The 14,936-nt window shown below is 35.2% G+C and overlaps 1 protein-coding gene across 4 annotated transcripts in view; it reads left to right on the top strand.

Moving 5' to 3' along the window:
• Tut7 (terminal uridylyl transferase 7) overlaps positions 1 to 14,936 on the top strand; it is a 73,781-nt gene that overhangs the window by 38,165 nt on the left and 20,680 nt on the right. For all 4 annotated transcript variants that reach the window (XM_048330764.1, XM_048330783.1, XM_048330775.1 and 1 more), the window contains exons 15-24: positions 371 to 457; positions 1,208 to 1,308; positions 2,651 to 2,708; positions 8,065 to 8,168; positions 10,369 to 10,458; positions 10,819 to 10,932; positions 11,112 to 11,189; positions 11,855 to 12,032; positions 13,813 to 13,860; positions 13,953 to 14,044. In XM_048330764.1, coding sequence (XP_048186721.1) covers positions 371 to 457; positions 1,208 to 1,308; positions 2,651 to 2,708; positions 8,065 to 8,168; positions 10,369 to 10,458; positions 10,819 to 10,932; positions 11,112 to 11,189; positions 11,855 to 12,032; positions 13,813 to 13,860; positions 13,953 to 14,044 — 950 coding nt within the window. The remainder of the gene's footprint in view (positions 1 to 370; positions 458 to 1,207; positions 1,309 to 2,650; positions 2,709 to 8,064; positions 8,169 to 10,368; positions 10,459 to 10,818; positions 10,933 to 11,111; positions 11,190 to 11,854; positions 12,033 to 13,812; positions 13,861 to 13,952; positions 14,045 to 14,936) is intronic.

Below are 14,936 nucleotides of genomic sequence, written 5' to 3'. Positions count from 1 at the left end.
TTTGTATTTGTATTCTTGATGATGGCCATTCTTACTGGAGTGAGGTGGAATGTCAGTGCTGTCGTGATTTGTAGTTTCTTTATTGCCAGAAATGTTGAGCATTTCTTTATGCATTTTACTTATTGGCCATTTTTACTTTTGCTTCTAAAGTATCTGTTTAGTACTTTGCACACTTAGTAATTAGGTTATTGATTCTTTGGGAGTACAGTTTTGTTTGTTTTTTTAGCTCTTTGTATATTCTAGTTATGGTAGACTCTTGTCAGATGTGTAGCTGACAAAGATATTTTCCCATTGTGTACATTGTCATTTTATTTCTAAAGATTTTTTAGTTCATTTTCTTTTCCTCAACTTGCCTATTTATTTTAAACAGAGGATTTTTCTCCAACTGTTTTAGAAGATCAGGCTCGTGAACATATTCGGCAAAATTTAGAAAGTTTCATAAAACAGGATTTTCCAGGTAAGTAATTTTCAAAATTTAATTCATTTTTTTATGTATTTATTGTGCTGGTAATGTGCCTTAAATTCAAAATCTCATGCTTTTGCTCAGCTCAGAGCTGCTGGTGTACTACTACTTAAATCACTAGCATGCATTCTGTCTTTTTGCTGGTTAGCTGGAGATATGAATCTTACGGTTTTGTCTTCCTGAGCTGGCTCAGTCCTAGATTTCAGCTTCCTGAGTAGGAGTGAGCCAGTGGCGTCTAGCCCATTATTACATGTGTTAAAAGAATATTAATTTTAACAGCAACAACCTTAAGGTGATTATGGGATCAGAACTTTGTTTTGTGATGCTACCTAGAATGGGGTTTGGTCTGTGAAATCCCTATTTAAGAACAGAAAAGATGTTAGCATGCTAGGACATTGAGCACAACAGATACCACAAGTGAACTTCATTTTGAATGACAGTTAAAATTCTTAATATATATTAATATACATATTTACTTAGAAAATCACAGTCTTCAATTATTAAACATATTGAGATCCAAGTATTCCTTGAAATGTTTTTATGTTTAGCATAAAGTGGAACCTGCTAATATTTAATGTCATATGCAGCTTGTACTTGAATATAAACTTTGAAAGAAAAATAGAAAGTCTAGAATCAATAGTTACCTAATGAGAAAACATAGCTATGAGATCTGATAATTCATAACTGTATTTTTGACTCATAGAGTATCATTTCAATATAATTATTACTTTGTATCCCCAACAGGAACTAAACTGAGCTTGTTTGGCTCCTCTAAAAATGGATTTGGTTTCAAACAGAGTGACCTTGATGTCTGTATGACAATTAATGGACATGAAACTGCTGAGGTACAGTAACCACACATAACTTTTATTTTCTATGTTACTATAATTTGGCCAGTCTTGATTGATAGTACTGCTTGGTATTTTCCATATTAATCAAGAGTATGACATGTGGTGTGCCAAGTACATTAAAAAGATTAGAAGTGGACATAAAAGATAGTCCTACAGTATGAAGAAGATTAGAAAGTAACATCTGGGAGTTCTGCAAAGCTGGATGAGTGTTCCTGCTATAGATGAAGAGCCTTTTATGCTTTAGTTTTGAGTTTGTATTTTGAGAATGTTTCTGATTTTGGAAAATATACAAAAGTGATCTACCCAGAATTTGGTGAATAATGTGAACTCTACTAAGAATTTACTATTATTCCCTGTGGCAGGCCTAATCTTGCTTATATATTATGATTTTTTTCTCATATGGTTATAGATTAGTTTTGGGGGAATTCCTAAGAAAGAATGAAAGTATGTTCTGTGATGTGTATAACCATCAGAAGAGTTTATATTCTACATATAATTCATTAAGATATTATTCATAGTTGCTACATGGTTTTCATTTGTTTATTATAATTCCAGCTAGGTCTGTGGCTAATATTACTCTTCACAGCAAGGAACACATCAACTCTTAATGAATAAAATGGGGCCCAGAGTCACCCTACACACCTCATGTACCTTCTGCATATAGGGTACTTCTGAGATAATCATATATAGTGGAAGAAAGATGGTCTTCATCCATAGTTCACAGACCATTCTGGAAACTCTTCATCTGTGGGCTCCTTACCATTTCTAGTCTTTGTTTTTTGTTTTGTTTTTTTGGCCAGTCCTGGGCCTTGGACTCAGGGCCTGAGCACTGTCCCTGGCTTCTTCTTGCTCAAGGCTAGCACTCTGCCACTTGAGCCACAGCGCCACTTCTGGCCATTTTCTGTATATGTGGTGCTGGGGAATCGAACCCAGGGCCTCATGTTTACAAGGCAAGCACTCTTGCCACTAGGCCATATCCCCAGCCCCAATTCTAGTCTTTGTTATACCTCCAAAAATCATCAAGTTATAGAGTATTTAGCAGTTATCATAACCTTAGGATATTTCCTGTGAATACTACCTCTGATATTCATCTGAAAGAGAAAACACACAATACACATGTAGGGTATTATATATTTATAAGATACTTTCAATTAGTGTTACATATATGTGTGTGTGTATAGAGAGTACATGATTTTAAGATACTAAAATTTTACTATTTTAAAATTTGTTTTGAAATTTAAAATTTGTATTATTTGTGAATGTAATACAACTTTTGAACAGCTTAGAAACCCATCTTCTAACTTTGATTCAGTAGTTTGTGTCATCTTTATTGTAGGGGTTGGACTGTGTGAGGACTATTGAAGAATTGGCAAGAGTCCTCAGAAAACATTCAGGTATCTATGTATACACTGACTTTTGTTTGTTTGAGACAGGATCTTGTGTATCCTTGCAATCCTCCTACCTTAGTCTCCCAAGTGCTTATTATAGGTGTATGCCATGTTGCTCAGCAATTTTTTGCATACATAGATTTGCAGTTAACTGTGCCTCATTTATAGAATATTTGCAATAGTAGTATCATTAAAAACTTTGTATGGGGCTGGAGGTGTGGCTCGAATGGTACAACAACTGCCTAGCGTATGCATGACCTCAGTTTAACTCCAGTATTGAAAATAAAAATAAAACAAACTTGGTGTGGATGATATGTAAGACTGAGGAATTAGTGAAAATCCACGTATATGTTATTGTCTAGGTGTTTTATTTTCAGACAGTTCATATACCAAACACGAAAGAAGTTGGGGGAATTATTTTGCATTCCTTGCGTTATATACTTACAGGCTAGATGTTGATAAAAAGTGTTGTATAATTCGAAGTGTAGGTATTGATAAATATATTCCCTTTGTCTGAGAATGTATTTGGACGTATGGTGCTCAATAGAATAACTATATAGTTATGACCAAGTCACTTAATTTTGTTTGTTTTTTGCCAGTCCTGGGACTTGGACTCAGGGCCTGAGCACTGGTCCTTGGCATCTCTTTGCTCAAGGCTAGCACTCTGCCACTTGAGCCACAGCGCCACTTCTGGCTGTTTTCTGTATTATGTGGTGCTGGGGAATCGAACCCAGGGCTTCATGTATACGAGGGAAGGGACTCTACCACTAGGCCATATCCCCAGCCCATTTTGTTTGGTCTCTTCTCTCTTAAAACTCAAGAAAATTGAACTGGGTTATTTCTAAAGTATTTACAACTATAAAATGTATATGTTCTATAAAGTGTATACAAAACTGAAATACCATTACCATATTCTTTCACTGTCAAGAGGCAGCTTTGGATTTTGTTAACAATGAAATCTTTCAAATGTGATTTAATTTAATGTGGTGAGATCAGAACATGAAGGTGAATAAGATATGGTCCGTGTCCTCATGGAATTTAAAATGGATAGCCTATCTATGAAAAGCTTCCTTTTATTTGAGACCAAACTTCAAAAATTCCTCATATGGACATAGACATACACACACACAACATACATCCTGAGTGCTTTGCCCCTTAGTGTTTTTTATATTCAGGAGCTTAAGTAAAGTAGATCCCATTTACATAATGGGGAAAAAATTAAATTTTGGCCTATTCTCAGTGAAAGTTAACTTACTCTATCAAGGATACTTGATTTTGTTTAGATTTACTTATTTATTTAGAGAGGATATGACTATGTACCTCAAGTTATCCTTGAACTCACAGTCCCCTGCCTTATTAGCCTCTGGTGTTTTTTTATTATTATTATATATTGATACCATTTTCTTTGTTTATTGAAAAGTATTTCCTCGCTCAGGAAATCTACCTCTAAAGATCATGTGGAGTTTTTTTTTCTTTTTTTCAGAGGTTATGTAAAGAATCTAAAGCACTATGTTGCCACAACTATTATTTAGTATTTAGATTTTGTCTTTTTTTTTTCAAGGAAGGTAAGAATTTATTCATTTACTTTTTGGGGGGTATCTGAATATTTACTAAGGGAACCAGAACTACCATATCATTTTATTATTTTAAACTAATTTTAAAATTCTTATTATAAAGGTGATATACAGAGGGGTTACAGTAATGTAAGTAAGATAAAGAGTACATTTTTTTTTTGACAGTGTCACCCTCCCCTTGCTCTCTCCCAGTTTTTCCCTCCCATTCCACACTCACAAATTGCATAGTTCATTTTCATCATAGTGAATCACACCATTTTAAATGTGTACATTTATGCTATTGACAATTTTAAAAGTTAGCAACCAGATGCTAGTGGCTCATACCTGTAATCCTGGCTACTCAGGAGGCTGAGCTCTGAGGATTGTGGTTTGAAGACAGCTTAGATAGGAAAGTTTGTGAGACTCTTAGTTCCAGTTAAGCGACTCCCACTCCTATCCCTCCCAAACAGAAGTCAGAAATGAGGTTGTGTCTTTAGCTCAAGTGGTTGAGAGCTAGCCTTGAGCACAAAGCTCAGGGATAGCACTCAGACCCTGAGCTTAAGCCCCAGGACTGACACACACACAAAAGTTGTCAGCAAACTCTATTATGACAAAGTAGTGATAACACATTTTCAAACCCACTTAGGTAACCAGATTTGATTTTAAATTTTTATAGATACATCTCTGCTTTCTCTATTTCCTTCTTTTTCTTTTGAAGTTTAACAATACACATCATGTACCTTTCCCCTACTTACTGTCAGTGTATATTTCCTACAAGTAAACTAATTTAAAAACAGATTGTTTTTATTGTAGAAATGACTATTAATGGTGAAATACAGGTTAAATGATACAAGAATTAATAACAGTCAGGAGGTTATGTTTAAACTTAATATTGTTAAAGGCATTTAACTGAGTGCTAGTGCTCTGTATTCTGTTAGTTGACAGACAACAAAGCTCTGCCTTTCCTCAGACAACTTAGAGATTTTTAAGAGATATAAAGTTATCCCATAAACTATATGCTGATGTAATATAGTGAGTATATGTATAGTAATTTTATATAGTGTATATTTTAGTGAGTATATATAGTGTATATATAGTATAGTGAATATGTAGTAAGTTAGTATATATAGTGAGTATATATAATAAAGGCCTTAAAATTTTCTGAGAGATACTAGGAAAGATTGTTGCTTGGGTAATTCATAAGGTGGGTGTGTTACGCTCTCAGACAATGAAGAAGGTAGAAAGAGGAGCCACTCATGTCAAAGTTAATAGATGAGAACATGAGAACTATTAGAGTGCATTTTTGAGGATAGCAAGATGATTTGTTACATTTGGAGAGGAGTTTAAAGTTTAAAAAAAATGTGAAAGCTTTATATATTTGGCAGTCACTTTTTTTCTCATGAGACGACCAATACAGGTAAGATACTACCTTTTTTAAGGTTAACTGTTGCAGTCTTTCTTAAGGAAGGTATATTCTGGGTGACAGGACAGAAAACCTCTCCAAAAGTGATTCTAGGAGAAAAAAAAAAAAAAAACTCACTTGGTACCTAGAACTGTGAAGGTTAAGGGTGATGTCTTAGCACTTAGGAGATATGAATGTTGGCAAGTGAAACACCTCTGTGGAGTGGCTTGCATGTTATCATCTCCCAAAAAGGAATTAGAAATATGCAGTTGTCAGTCAAATTGGAATCTTTTTTTAAATCAGTTCTGAGCTGGAATTGTGCATTTCAGGCTCAGTCAATTTTCTCATGCCTGGCCACCATACCACTTGAATTGCTCCTTCTGCCCAACATTTTGCTGGTTAATTGGAGATGGAGTCTCATAAACTTTTCTGCTGCTGGGATTTTAACTAACCAGGATTTCAAGCATGAGCCACCAGCACTCAAGCCAAGTTAATAATTTGTGCACTGAAAGAGATTCTGTCTATGTAAGAATGAGTTAGGAGACAGAGACCAAGATTAAAAAACAAGAATACAATAGAAAAATCATTTGAGAAAAGTTGAGAATTTGAGAAATGAGGGTAGGAATTCAGAATAGAGACATAAGGGAAATCTTTGGAATTACAGAATGAAACCAAGATGATATGCTGAAAATAAATCATAGAGAACAAATTTATCAGTACTAACTTTAGTCATTTGTGTCAAATTCCTAAATGAGAGAGAGAGAAAGAGAGGGAGAGAAATACATCCCATTTTAAAGCAGTGTAGTAAAACGGTGGAAGTTCTAAAATCTTATTCTCTGGTTTTAAATTTTAGCTCCCCACTTTCTGCTTGTGTGATCACAGAACACCACTTACTTACATGTGATAGATACTTCATCTTCCAAGGGGGGATAACAGTACTTCCATTTAAGATTAAGAAAGGTCGTCCATTCAAGTGCAAGTCCTAGCATATTCTAAATATTTGGTAAATATGAGCTTCCTTGCTCCTATTCCTCACTCTTTTAAAGCTAAATTTACTCTATCTCCCACACAGATCATGTTCTTGAAACATTTCTATTATTTACACACTTCCTAGATTACATACGTGATCACTATGTATCTGAATTCCTGACAATCACTACTCCCTCAGAAGAAACACAAATTCAGACAGCTCAGATGAACTCATTTTCTTTGCCACTTCCCCTTTGCTGCAACTACTGTCACTACCTGTCCTACCTTCAGAGTCCTTTCTGTAGTTTGTTGACAGTTACATCTATAAATCACCAGAATCAGTGAAATGGTCCTTGGCTGAGCTATAATCAGTTCAGCAGAAGTTTGGAGTCAGTCTTGACTCACTTGAATTCTGGCTTGACTTGCTTGAATTCTGGCTTCACAAGTTACCAGCTGTGTATTCCTAAGTGAGTTTCTGTAAGGCTCTCTTTCCTCTTGAATAAGATAAGGTAAGAGTGACATATCTTAAGACAAATGTGTGTAGAGTATCTTAAAATAACCCTGTCATACAATAGGTGCTCAGGAACTAGTAGCTCTTAACTGTTAATAGCTCTCCTGCACTTCTGTCCTCCCCTCCCATCCAGTATAGATCTCTACAGCATGTCTTGCTTTGTATCTGGCATTCCTATGTCACATGAAAGTTCAGTCCCAAGTGATCACCTACCTCCATTCCTGTGTCTCCAGTCTGTCCACTGCCAGGATATTGTTTAGTTAAGTAGATGTGGCCAGTGATGCTTCCTGACTAATGCCCTTGATGTTCTTGTGTTCTTGGATGATTCTCAAAGAGTATATGTAGGTTCTCTGTTTAGTTCTTCCCTCACCTCTTATCCCTCTTAATACATTCTTTTAATTCCATACTACAACCTGCACAATTCCATGGGAGGGCCCTAAAGGATATCTAAAATCTTTGTATGCAGTCTTCCTTATAGGTAAATTCTCACAACCTTGCTCTTTTTATATATTTTCCAAAGCCTTGCTCAGATAATTTCCTTCCTTTCTGTCAAACTTTATTCCTTTATAACCTTCATCCTTTCAAGTGCCTTTGGTGAGTAACTTCTTCAAAATTAGATATGGTCACATAGAAAGAATGAGTAGGACTCACATGTCTATAACTGATTTGGCTTCATCTGTTCTTGTGGTTGTCAAATAATAACCATGCACTCACATATATGTTCTGGAGGCCAGTAACCACCTTTTATGATTCTTGTGATTCAAATTTCAGTATGTTTCATAGAAGTTTTTCAAATCATGATACTAATGAGCAGAATGAAATGAGCCAAAATTAGATTATTTTAAATTGGATCATTAGTGTAAAAATTGTTAATCGCAGTACTTAATCATACAGTATTTAATCATACTGTCTTTGTTCCCAACCTAGGATTAAGAAACATCTTACCCATTACAACAGCAAAAGTGCCAATTGTGAAGTTCTTTCACTTGAGAAGTGGTCTGGAAGTAGATATCAGTTTGTATAACACATTGGTAAGACTTCTGCGTTTTTTTTTTTCTTTGTGTGGTCATGATGTCACCATGTAGTTTCTGCTGGCATCAAATGTTCAGTTCCCTTCCAAGTGCTGAAATCACAGGTGTGTACCACCATGCCAAACTTAAATTGGTAAACTATTCTTCCTTTGGGGAGATGAAGGCAAATGAATTGACATTCATTTATGAAGTGAATCTTTAAGATAGTGTTTGTGAAGAAGAATGGGGAGGATTACACACAAACATATTTCTGATCACTTGTGGCTCATATCTGTAATTCTAGCTACTCTGGAGTCAGAATAGGAAGATTATAGTTCCAGGGTGGCCCACCATGTGGTAGTTGATAACTATAATCCTCCCTGTGGCAGAAAGCTTAAATAGGAGGATCACAGTCCAGGCCCACTTGGACAATTTTAACAAGTAACTAGAACAAAAAAGCTTGAGGTGTGATTTAAGTGGCAAAGTACCAGCCTAGGAGGTAAGAACCTTGAGTACAAACCTCAATGTATGTGTATGTATGTATTTTTGTTTTGTTTTGTTTTGTTTTTGCTGCGGCTTGAACTCAAGACATTTGCTTTACTTGTCTACTCATTTGGCACTCTACTACTTGAGCCTCCAGCCTAGCTCTTTGCTGGCTAATTAGCAGTGGAATCTGTTTGACTTTTCTACTTAGGCTAGCTTCGGACCTACATCCTCTAGATGTCAACTTTCTGAGTGCCTAGGATTTATAGGTATGAGCCGTCAGCATAGATAGATAGATAGATAGATAGATAGATAGATAGATAGATAGGTAGATAGGTAGATAGATAGATAGCTTCGGACCTACATCCTCTAGATGTCAACTTTCTGAGTGCCTAGGATTTATAGGTATGAGCCATCAGCATAGATAGATAGATAGATAGATAGATAGATAGATAGATAGATAGATAGATAGGTAGATAGACAGCCAGACAGCCAGCCTGCAACTCAAGGCTTTGTTAAAGAGTTTTTTAAATAAATAGAACTACAACTTAAATGATCTACTTAGTTCATTTTGCTCATTCTTTCAACATTTACTCATAAATACTTGTTTGTGCTTGGTAATGTTCTGAGGCTGGGGATATTGAGAAAATTCATTTGATTTCAGTATCCAGTTTGGCTGTGGATATAGCTCAGCTATAGGTTACTTGATCAGTATGTTTGAGGCACTGAGTTATATTCCTTTGAACATATATATATATATAATGTAAAAACAAAATATTTAATTCAATAATTTCATGACATAGCAAGCTGTTTGGATTGTCTTAAACTTTGCTATAACTTGTGAATAGGATGTGTCATTACACAAACTTGTGTACCTGCAAATGGTCACAGTTCAATCCAGATACTTCCACCCCTATTTTGTTTTCACACTTGCTTTGCTCAAATTCTTTTTTTTTTTAGACCAGTCCTGGGGCTTGGACTCAGGGCCTGAGCACTGTCCCTGACTTCTTTTGCTCAAGGCTAGCACTCTGCCATTTGAGTCACAGCACCACTTCTGGCCATTTTCTGTATATGTGGTGCTGGGGAATTGAACCCAGGGCCTCATGTATACGAGGCAAGCACTCTTGCCACTAGGCCATATCCCCAGCCCCTTTGCTCAAATTCTTAAGGGATCTGTTTCTCCTAAGAATCTTCTGTTAAAATAGTGTCATGGGGACATGGAACAGGGAATCATATGTCTACTTTACAAAACTTAATTGTTATTTTAGGAGCTCTTATTCTCTAGATGATCAGACCAGACATAGGAACATATGAGTTCATGAAGTCAGATATTACAGATAATTCTTCACTATTATCTATCAAGTGAATAGAGCTTGTCTTTGGAAAGAAAAGGTTAAATTCAACGTAAATGTCCTTTTTGTTGGTTTCTTTTTTGTGTTAGTATTAGGGTTTGACTCAGGGTCTGGGTGTTATCCCTTAGCTTTTTTTTCTCAAGGCAAGTACTCAACCCCTTAAATATCTCCAGTTCTGTTTTTTTTGGTGGTTTATTGGTAATAAGAGTCTCAAGTCTTTGCTTGGTCCTCAGATCTTAGCTTCCTGATTAGCTGGCATTACAGGTATGAGCTAATGGCCTGTAGCTCTAAATGACTTTTTTAAATGATTCACATTGAAAACCTTTTCAATGTAACTTTTTTCCATCAAATTGATAGCCTTAATAGTATATTTTCCCTTTTAACAGGCCCTTCATAACACAAGGCTTTTATCTGCTTACTCAGCCATCGACCCCAGAGTGAAATATTTGTGCTATACTATGAAAGTATTTACAAAGGTGAGTGCTTTTTGTATTGATTTATCAGAACATTTAATTGCATCTTCACACCTTACTTAAAACATAATACTGTGTTTTTGTCAGTGCTTCCCTAGGACTATTTGAGGAGTCCTATGCACAGAATAAAATTTGGTTCTGTGAAATTTTACAGTTTAATCTGTATGTCTAACAGTCCACTGTTTTGTTGGCTTCAGTATGGTTTGGTTTGAATTGATTGATTTTTGTCAAAATAATTTTAACCATTGAAAATAAGAGCGTTACAGTCATTTTCTAAATAAGTTACTTTACTTTTATGATAATTGGAAGACTGCAGGAGTAGCAAAAAACATGGGTGACTTTTCCGTTGTGCTCTTTTTCTAGATGTGTGACATTGGTGATGCATCTAGGGGTAGCTTATCATCATATGCATATACTCTTATGGTGCTATATTTTCTCCAGCAGAGGAATCCACCAGTTATTCCTGTCCTTCAAGAGGTATTTTTTTTTTAAAGAAATTACATTTCTCTTCTATAAAGCAGGATTATCTCTGTGTCTTCTCCTCCCCAAAATTTTGGAGTTATATGTAGTTAAAATGTTTAACTATTTTCCTAGAAGATTTTTATTCAATGCAATAAGTTTTTAACCCTCAATAATAGTTCAAAATTTAATTTCAGATATACAAAGGTGAAAAGAAACCTGAAATATTTGTTGATGGCTGGAATATTTATTTTTTTGATCAAATAGATGAGCTGGTATGTATTTTAAAAGTAAAAGTTTTCCTGTTTTCTTGTCTAAAAGTTACCTATAATATACTATACCGGGTTAATAACAGTATTATTGTCTGTTACATTATTTTAATTAAAAAATTGTCATTTACTGATGCGTCCTTTTGGGAGCTAAAAATGTGACTTACAGCAGAGCAGTTGGCCTGGCCTATGCCTTAGGCCTGGGGCTTCATCCCTAACACTACAAGCAAATAGATAATTCCTTTGAAATGACAATATTTCTATTAAGCCAAGTGAGTTTGCAGGCAGTCTGTCCAGAATTTCTTTAACCTTCTAATTCCATATAGCTAAGTAACTGTATTCCAGGGGAACAAATACTTGTTTTTGAATTATGAATTAATAGGCCCAGCATCACCAGGGCTCTTAGAATTTTCTTCTGGATTCTCCCACTAACATGACATCTGTCACTTAAAACTCTGACATTTTTCTATCTTCAAATAAAAGGGGAGAGATGAATTGACTTATATAAATTAATAGCAATTTAAAATATGAAAATGATATATATTTTATTTTTAGGTATTTAAACTTCAGTTGATTAGAAATAAGTCCAAATTTTCTACTATGATATACATAAGAACTGTTTTTAGCAATTTTCTCTCATGCATGATATCCTTTTTTTGTTCTGTTTCCAGCCTAACTATTGGCCAGAATATGGAAAAAATACAGAATCTGTTGGGCAGCTGTGGCTGGGACTTCTTCGTTTCTATACAGAAGATTTTGATTTTAAAGAACATGTTATTAGCATCAGGAGAAAAAGTCTGCTTACTACTTTTAAGAAGCAGTGGACCTCAAAATACATTGTTATAGAAGGTACAAATAAAAACTTTAGGTAGAGTATAGAATTTATAGTGAATGTATTATTTTGGCTAACAAATATCTAGCTGCTTCTTCCCTCCTTATCAGTATCAGAATTTTATTCCAGGACTTCAAGCTCACATGATCTTTTTACTCATAGCTGGCATTCTAGTAGAGCCACATATTTCTAGTCCTAAGGTTTTTTTTTCTTTTTGTACTGAATTCAAGGATCCATTTGAGTCATTAGTGTTCATAGAGGATTATCTTGAATTTGTGGGATTTTTTTATTGTAATAAGACAAAATTGAATGTACACACTTTAAAAATGAACAGTGAGGGCTGGGAATATGACCTAGTGGCAAGAGTGCTTGCCTCATATACATGAAGCCCTGGGTTCGATTCCCCAGCACCACATGTATAGAAAACGGCCAGAAGTGGCACTGTGGCTCAAGTGGCAGAGTGCTAGCCTTGAGAAAAGAGAAGCCAGGGACAGTGCTCAGGCCCTGAGTCCAAGGCCCAGGACTGGCAAAAAAAAAAAAGAACAGTGAAATTTTGCTTTGTTGATCTAATAGCATTTATTTTGTTTTTAAATATATTCATAACATCTAAATGATATGTTACTATAAGCTATGCTGACATCATTATTTCTGCCTTAGCATTGTTAAAATATGGTGTTGTGGACACCTGAAAAATGAAGTTTATAATATCCTTAGTAAAAGTTAGGGTTTAACCTTTTAGAATCTGTATGTCATTAACAGAAAATTGGGGATATTTTGACATATGCTTGTTATCCCAGCATTCCAAACCAACTACATAGTAAGATTTTTCTCCCCTCTACAAACAAGCACCTCAAAATAATACAGAAGTTCGTTTTTATTCCTTTATTGCAGTAAATTATTGTGGTCCTCCAATTGTTAATGTTTTATAGAAACTGTTGCCTGTTCCTTTTATTTTTACATTACTTTCACGTGAGCAATTAGTAGGTTAAACTAGAAACACTTCACTCGTGATTATATAACCAGCTCTTCTGGAAGTGAGACATTTTAGTGATAAAATTTAGTGATAAAACACTAGGACATGTTTTAATTGAATGATTAATGTTGAAGAATATATTTTCAGCACTGATGAGAAAAACTAAAAATGTCTATATACACTCACACATACAAAAATGAGCAGAAGTTCTGTGCACTGGGGGCTCATCTCTGTAATCATAGCTACTCGGAAGGCTGAAATCTGAGGATTGTGATTTGAATCTACCTGGGCAGGAAAGTCTTCGAGTTAATCAACAGAAAGCCAAAAGTAAAGCTGTGGCTTGGGTGGTAGAAAGCTTGCCTTGAGAAAAATGCTTAGCAACAGTGACCAAGGTTCCAGGACTGTTGTGCTTACACATACATACACACACACGTCTTTCACATACACCAAAAAATGCAAATAAATCACTTTTAGTTATACACTGTTGTACATGTTTTTGACTTCTACATATACTGTACAGTGTCATTCATCAGGGATAATCAGGTTAATGTGTCTTCCCTACATAATATTCTTCCACAGTTAGCTAATCTATAATAATATAAAGGACTTTATGACTATTTACATAGAAAGCAATAGTGTTTTTTTCTGATTAATAATTTGGGGAAATATTTGGCTCTTTATATTTAAGATTATTTCTTAGCTGTTTTACGGATTTTAAGCTAAACTACAAGGCAGTTCTTTTAATATTTTTACTTACTATAAACAAAGTAGGTGAACAGTGGCATTTCCTCTTGATTTTCACTCTTACTCTTTAATTTTCTTAGATCCCTTTGATTTGAATCATAATCTTGGAGCTGGATTATCAAGGAAAAGTAAGTTACTCTGCTTATTAATTTTGATGCATTCTTTGTTCTTTCTAGTCCATATAATTAAGTATTAAGTTTCCTTATTTTTTTCTTCATAGTGACAAATTTTATAATGAAAGCTTTTATCAATGGTAGAAGAGTATTTGGAATTCCAGTCAAAGGATTTCCAAAGGACTACCCCTCAAAAATGGTAAGCATTTATTAGAAGTGCTCCAAATGATTTTTAAAAGACTGAAATTCTGATGAATCTGACCATAATGAATCTGGCCAGGTTACTTGTTTTTAGGTTTTTGAGATAGGGTCTCACTATGTAGCTCATGCTGGCTTCAAACTCACAATTCTATTTCAGCGTCTCAAGTGTAGTAGGTATTAGAGCCATGTGCCCCATACCTCATCTTGAAAAACCATTTTAGAAAATGCCTGTTGAGTCATGAGGATGGGGCGAAATAGCAAGAAGATTTTGTGTGGGAAATGAGTAGTTTTTCTTCCTTGGTCGCAAATTTATATTCCTACTCTTAAGCCCTGAGATAACTTCAATAGAGAAGACGGATTTATGATTACTAAGTTTTTAGTTTTCCTATTTATACCATCATGAGTGGCACTACTTTTCCACTAGCATTCATCTCCATACCAATCTTATCTAAGCACAATGTGTGCAAATTTGAGATACTTAGACTTTGTATGTTGCTTTTACTATTTTTTTTTTTTACTTTTTTTTTTTTTTTTTTGGCCAGTCCTGGGGCTTGGACTCAGGGCCTGAGCACTGCCCCTGGCTTCTTCTTGCTCAAGGCTAGCACTCTGCCACTTGAGCCACAGCGCCACTTCTGGCCATTTTCTGTATATGTGGTGCTGGGGAATCGAACCTAGGGCCTCATGTATAGGAGGCAAGCACTCTAGCCACTAGGCCATATCCCCAGCCCCTGTATGTTGCTTTTAAAGAATAATAAATTCCCTTGATGGGACTAGAAAAATATCTATGTTGCCCATACTGTGAACTGTCTGCTTTCATAAAACTGACATTTGAGTTTCTAGGGAAACACACTCATTGAAAACAAAATTATATTGTAGTAAGTTATTTTAGT

This window comes from Perognathus longimembris, chromosome 1, assembly GCF_023159225.1.
Source record: "Perognathus longimembris pacificus isolate PPM17 chromosome 1, ASM2315922v1, whole genome shotgun sequence".
Classification (NCBI taxonomy): Eukaryota; Metazoa; Chordata; class Mammalia; order Rodentia; family Heteromyidae; genus Perognathus; species Perognathus longimembris.
Note: the sequence above shows the minus strand (reverse complement) of the source record. Positions and strands in the feature narration are given on the sequence as shown.